This window comes from Coffea eugenioides, chromosome 9 (assembly GCF_003713205.1).
Source record: "Coffea eugenioides isolate CCC68of chromosome 9, Ceug_1.0, whole genome shotgun sequence".
NCBI classification, from domain to species: Eukaryota; Viridiplantae; Streptophyta; class Magnoliopsida; order Gentianales; family Rubiaceae; genus Coffea; species Coffea eugenioides.
Window position 1 is genome coordinate 9,279,023 of NC_040043.1, and position 6,703 is coordinate 9,285,725.

Sequence of the window (6,703 nt, forward strand, 5' to 3'; positions counted from 1 at the left end):
TATGGGGATAATCAGCATTCTACCTTAGATTTGGCCCTACTTAAATCACAATTGGCTCTGGAACAGGTTGAATTTTAATCAAGAACCAATCTATTGACAGCTAAACTTGAAAGAAAATTTTCTTCTAGTTGGATGTCTTGTTCTACTAATCCTAAGAGAATTTTAGCACTAAAATGAATATCCACCCAAATCTACCCCATCCTCAGAGTTGAGACTTGCAGCAACCTACTTCTTGGTTTTATCCACTTCTCAGGGGTTAGACTTAGATAGCAACTGCCCATGATATGCCTATTTATCCCTTCAACTGCATTTCAGCTTTCACTGACTATAGCGATTAATCATATTTACCCACTACAACGTTTTGGCTCTTGCTTCTGCGCCTGTAATTTCTTGCAAGATTTGGAGCAGTAATACTTCCCACTCCAACTTTTTGCGCTCGTTAGTTTTTACCAGTAGTAAAAATCGTATTGGCATAACTTCTACCAATTACTTCCTTCTAAGCTAAACAAACTTCATTAAACCAACTTTGCATAAGTGAATTTTACACCTTATACCTATAGGCCGGTTAGAAACAATCCAACGCTGTATTTTAGTACAGAATCACCAACCAGGCAAGTACATCCTGCAAAGCTATTAACTAAAATCAATACATGAAAGTTGAAACACATTCAGCGTTCAAACTCATGATGGAAAGGGCTTAAATAAGAGTAAAATTGACAACAGGTCATAAAATTTACATCTCAACTTGCCTTGACACAAAAAAGATCAACCGGCCAAAGTCAGTTTAAACAGAACCTTGTCAAGCTTGACACAATTATACAAGGCCAACCTTAAGCTACAATCTTTGATCTCATCATGCTCATATCGGTCCCAATTGAGAAAGCGACATTTGACAGCCTAGACTTGCTCCAACCAGCAGTTTTCAACTCTCTCTACCAACGTAGAAACTATAATACAAAATCCTAAAAGCAAAGTAAGAATTGTAGCAATGACATGAGAACATCATCAGTTTCATGGCAATTTGCAAGCAAAGAACCAAAAGTAGAAAAGGAAGCAAGTATCCGCAACTCCATTTACGTAGTTTCTTCACTAATATCAGAATTTCACCACATCAGCTAATTTATGAGCTTCACTAGCTCTCTGTGGACCGCCTGCTTTTCATTAATCTTGTAAACGCCATATAGACTTTAAAGCATACCTCCAGCCCTTGGCAAAAGATCCAGCAGAAAAAGGACCAGCTAGTATTTGAGATGCAATTCAAAAGAAGTTCCAAACCTCTACTTGTTCTCCAATTGTTTTTGGTGGTGTTTATCATCAAGCACACCAGCCACTGCAACATTCTTTACAAGCCTGGTCAGTGTCAAGGTTGCCTGATCCTGTGTAACAACTCACGTCCTCTTAATCTCAATTCAGCTGAAGGTACCAAAACACAGTGCAGAAATAAACCAACATCCCATGTCTAGTGCATTTTTTTTAAGCAACCCCTTTACAAGATAGATCATAGATAGAAGGTAGCACAGCAAAAATCATCCTAACCAAGGAATATACCTCTCCCATCAACGACAAATTGTAGTGCAAATGTATGCAGAAAGGTTCTTCCAGTTGGTTCGTGTCAGAAAAAGAAAGTTTGGTACATTCATAGGTCTTTAGAAATGCTGCTGACGTCAGTGTAGCTTCTATAGTAGTGACCATTCAGATGTACCGAACTAGTATGAACTCATCCAGCATAAGATGTCATGATAGCATCACATGGTTTAGCTGATTTCACCCAAATCACTGTTTCATTTGTAAATGACTCAGACCAAGGAAGTAAGTTATAATTTCCAGTAACTCCATCAGCAGAGACGTTATTAAAAGACTGGCCGCACAAGCTTTCTACGCTTTGCTGGCTTATTCAGTTCGCCCTCAGGCTCTGCATTTTCTGTGAATTTATTCTCATGAATGTATCTGGATGTACCGTCCTGAGTACTGTGATTACTTTTTGTGCTGTTTTCATCCAAATCTTTCTTCAATTCACTCCGACGCTTAAACTCTACTGCCCTTGTCTCTTTTGGTAACTCATCAGTACCCTCTTTAACATCAACACCCAGTTTCTCGTCCACTATTGTTGTTGCAAATCTTGGCTGCACTAGTTCAGGAGATGTCCGCTTTTCGGTCCTTGGCAGCTCATTCCTGTCAGGCTGTTTAACTACTGGTTTAAATTTCCTAAGGTTTTTATTCCGAAAATTCTGAGTATCATTCAACATGTCCATCAGTTCATCTACTGATTTAACCCTATAAAAGTCAGCAACCTTCTCTTTTTCTTCTTGCGCAGATATCCTTGGGGTCAATCTTAACCGAGTAAAGACACTTCTCCTCTGCTTGCCAAAATCAGAATATCCAGCTCCAGGATTTAAGCAATGTTGACCATCATCAATTGCTTTGTCTGTATTGCAGCTTTTGAACCAGTCAACTGTGTCATTATCCAAATATCTTTCTTGGTGATATGCATCTAAACCAGCCAAATTTAGTTTAGAAGACAGAACTATATTCCCAGCAATTCTTTCATTATTTTCTTGCAAGTAAATATGCTTTTGCTTTCCTTGCGACATCATAGAATGAGTGTCAGATGCAAAAGGAGACTTCTTATAGGAATACAAGTCAAAAGACTCAGTTAAAGGAAGAGAAGCGACGGTAGATACTAAACCCCTTACATCAGCAGGGGCCGAAGATATTAATTCCATGCTCTGAGAACTTTGACCAGGATGGAAGTGGCAAGCACGATTGGTAGAATAGGGATTTTCATCACCAAAATCAGAAGTATGATCGTATCTACCAAAGCCTTCTCTATCATACATTTTACTGTTTGACAAAGCAAGTGAATCCCCTCCAGAACCATAATGAGGATTATCTAGCACTATACTAGCACCCCGATCAACTACATTGGACAGAGTGTGTCCATGGTGGAAAGTAGGTGGTTCAGGGGCACTAGCGACAGTTCTGGTAACCACTGAATCATGAAATGTTGAATTCAAGTTCCTGAAATGATGTCGTCCTTCCAGCTGAGAGAATTGAGTGTCTGGAGAGGGCTTGCTAAAGCACTCCCACAAATCCTGCTTTGGGTGAGGAAAAGCAGTGTACTTGGATGAGACAGGCTGCAAGAACATTTCAATGTCATGCCTGTTGTCCACTCTCTTTTCACTCAACAGGGCATTGCTGGCTACGTGTCCTTTGCTTCTGCCAAACCCTGATGGAACATGTGAGTTCGTTGAGCCATGAACTCCATCCCTATAATTTGCTTTCATAACTTTATCCCTTTGGAGAAATCTTCTTTGATCAAATTTTCTTTGATCACTGTCAAATGGATCTCGAAGTTTCTCAGACAAAAAGTCTAACCGAAGTCCATTATCCAAATCACGTTCGCTAGCTAGTCTTTCACCCATCAAAAGCTTCCTATCACTAGATGGCCCTTTCATCCTGTGTAAAGAATTATCGAAATTTTCTGATGGATGGACAGGGTTAAAATCATCATTCACGGGATGCTTCTGATCTGATCCACTACTATGCATGAAAAACCTATGATCACCTACTGCTCTTCCATGTCTCTCGAGGTCTTGCTCATTCTCATTAGACATCATAGGTCTAAAAGAACCACGCAAATTTAGGTTTTTTTCAATATTATCATTCATTCGGAACATGTCATCATTTCCATGGACGTTCGCACCTTCAAACAAAGACCTTTCATAAACTGCTCGCCTTGTTAAATCAGAGGCGTCCTCAGTATAGCTGGTGGCAACAGCAGGAGAAAGACTAGAATAGATATTACAGTCATTTACAGTATTCTCAGCCATTAGAGATCTGCTGCAAGCAGCTTGTATTCTTTCTTTATCCAAGAAAGCTTCCTGGTTGTCAGTCTCATAAGGGAGCAAAGAGGTGTGGGTGTCATATAATTCACTTTCTGCTTCATTGTCATGTGCTCTTTTCCTTGTATGAAGAAAATCACCAGCTTGATCAGTCCAGGAATTGAGTCCAAAAGTAACCACTGTCTTTCCATTCTCTAGCCTATCATCTACAAAATGCATGTTCTCATCCACTTCAAAAACTCTATCTGGAGTATACTCCACCAATTCATTCATATCTGCTGAAGTGAAGTCGTCCTCAAAATGTTCCATTTCCAAACTCTCTCTTCTGGCAAACAAGCCACGATCAACCCCCAGTCTTCCATCTTTACTAGCAGACTCAGTCACTACTCTGGTCATTTGTCTTGGGGCTAGCATATCATTTAGCTTTCTTGTACTAAACAGATGCAGAAGGCGGCGAACCTACACATGAAATTAAGGCATAAAAACCAACATTTAAGACAGCAATCATGCATACATATCTGATCAGAGTTTTCTGACTGACCTGTTCTTTGGATAGACCAAAATGGAACTTCTTCGTCGAAAAATAGTTCTCTTTAATAGCCTCTCGGAATTCATTTTCAAAAAGTGGCCTACAAATCCATATTGGTGTAAAACAGACCTGGATAAAGCGCACACACCAGTTTGTATGTCAGTAATAACATACACTCGCAAGATCATGCAACTTTTCACAACAAAGAAACCAAGCAGCACTTTATTCAACAGACCTGTGCTGAGAATCGCTTCCCAGAAGAATTAATTGCATGGGGCACAATATTCATTCCACCATCAGAAGTGGCCCGGTAAACACCGAAAAGCTGTCGTTTCTCAAATTCAAACAAGAATAAAACCATTCCTACTTTAACCTGCTTAACAAAACTAGCCATGGAAGATGGAAGACCAAAAACTTTCCGTTTAAAGCACTCCCTCTTCGTTGCAATATTTGACATGAAGATTGCACCAAATTCAGGTACATCTCCACCAACATCATTCTCCTCCCATTTGTACTCCATGGGAAAGTCTTCTGTTTGATCAAATAATAACAACTAGTATAACAACCAAAGTACACATGCCACTAAATTCAGATGGGGAAATGGGGAATGTTCAAATACACTACAAATAGAAACGCTCGAAAGAAAAACTTGCAGCTTAACATTCAATTAAGAGTGAATGTCCTACTCCTAAAACAGGATAACGTAAAATATAAGCAACTAAAACTTCACCACCTATTTAGTTTTCCAACCGAAAATACCCTGGTATCAAATTAACAGGCACTGTTAAGTTACAAGACGACATCCACTTTATATCTACAATTATAAAAATATGACCACTCCCAGCCAACAATCCCCTAGTACTAGATTAACAGGTGACATTAAATTACAACAAGACACCCGCTTTTTATCCCTCCAATCCACTATAGTATATAAATTTGACCACTTTCAACCAAAAAAAACCCCCACTTAATTAAGAGGCAACACTAAAGTACAAGACGACATGCGCTTTTTTTGTCCCTCCAATCCATTACAACTGTATAAAATTGACCACTTTCTGAAATCTTCAGTTAAAAGGTATCAAAATCATACATTTGCACTAAAATACAAATTTATCATGCGAAAAAACCATGGATCAAATTAATTAAACTCTTATCACAGGGAGACAAAAATTAAATTTTTAGTTCTACCAAGGCATATGTTATCATAATTAAAAACAAAAGAAAAAACCTAATTCACCCAATACTCTGAAGAAAGATGCTCCTAATTAACATAAAGAAACTGACAAAAACCTTGTCGTAAAAAAAAAAGCACAAAAAGTTAAAATAACAAAAATAATGATTACGCAAAAAATGTTAAAAAAAAAAAAAAGAAGGGCTGGTATGGATTATTTACCGGTGACCGAGAATTCACAGTTCGCTGATCAGTAGCACAACTTCAGTGAATAAGCACAAAAACAAACAAAATTAAGAGTAAAATAATAAATAAGTAAATAAATAAAGATTATTCACAATTCAAATCAGCTAGTATAACAGTACCAATCGGAACACAGAAACAATTTTAGGTTTTGATGAACAAAAAAAACAAAAATAGATCTCACATACATAAACACATAAACAGTAAAAAAAACCCACCACAAAATCTGTAGAACTTCGCCTATTCAAAACCTACATAAACACATACACATCTACAATTATTTATCTACCATAGCAACTATTAATAAGTACAATAAAGAGAGAAAAAAAAAAAGACAGGGAGAGAGAGAGGAAAAGTTCTAGAGAGAGAAAAGGTTTTACCGATAGATGAAGCTGTTGAATTTGTTTTCCCGATGCTGTAATAGCTCTATACATATATTTTGTTGGTTTCAGGTTGGTTTAAATAAATATATACATCAGATAAAAAAAAATGCAATTGAAAACGTACTTAAAATATTTTAAAACATATATTTTTAATAATAAAAGTTTTGTGCTCTATTTTTTTAAGTTATAAAAAATTTATTTGTTTTATCCTTTTTTTAATATGAGTGGAAGGTCTCGAACATGAATCTCTCATGTACACTTTTTAATAAAATTTTCCTTTTTTCTTTTTGCTTGTATTTTTTTATATAACTAGGAGGTTTCGAAACTGAAATTTCTCATTTATCCTTAATAATTTTTTTTTCGAGATCTTGTATCCGACACCTCTATCACTCGAAAGTTTCCACTTACACTCTTTAATAAATTTTTTCCTTTTTTTTGTTTTTTTTTTTTTTGTGAATGGGAGGTTTCGAATCCGACACATCTATCACTTACACTCTATAATAAATTTTTTCCTTTCTTTGCATCTTTTTTTTCG

At 37.0% G+C, this 6,703-nt stretch overlaps 1 protein-coding gene across 2 annotated transcripts; it reads right to left on the bottom strand.

Annotated features, from left to right (window-relative positions):
- Positions 1-620: 620 nt before the first annotated feature.
- On the bottom strand, positions 621-6,191 carry LOC113782860. Of its 2 annotated transcripts, XM_027328798.1 has the most exons (6): positions 6,166-6,191; positions 6,004-6,036; positions 5,765-5,804; positions 4,607-4,902; positions 4,384-4,500; positions 621-4,301 (listed from the first exon to the last, which is right to left on the bottom strand). In XM_027328798.1, exons 4-6 carry the CDS (start codon positions 4,889-4,891, stop codon positions 1,851-1,853), a joined length of 2,853 nt encoding a protein of 950 aa, XP_027184599.1. In that variant the 5' UTR covers positions 4,892-4,902; positions 5,765-5,804; positions 6,004-6,036; positions 6,166-6,191; the 3' UTR covers positions 621-1,850. The 2 variants fall into 2 exon arrangements, with proteins under 2 accessions (XP_027184599.1, XP_027184600.1); XM_027328799.1 differs by having other exon boundaries at positions 5,765-6,036; positions 6,166-6,188.
- Positions 6,192-6,703: the final 512 nt, after the last annotated feature.

Excerpts from the sequence above, each read along its gene's own strand:
- LOC113782860 (XM_027328798.1), bottom strand. The coding sequence starts at position 4,891 with ATGGAGTACAAATGGGAGGAGAATGATGTTGGTGGAGATGTACCTGAA. Across the intron at positions 4,501-4,606 it reads GGAAGCGATTCTCAGCACAG|GTCTGTTTTACACCAATATG; the intron begins GTCTGTTGAATA and ends CGCTTTATCCAG. Across the intron at positions 4,302-4,383 it reads TTGGTCTATCCAAAGAACAG|GTTCGCCGCCTTCTGCATCT; the intron begins GTCAGTCAGAAA and ends TTTCATGTGTAG.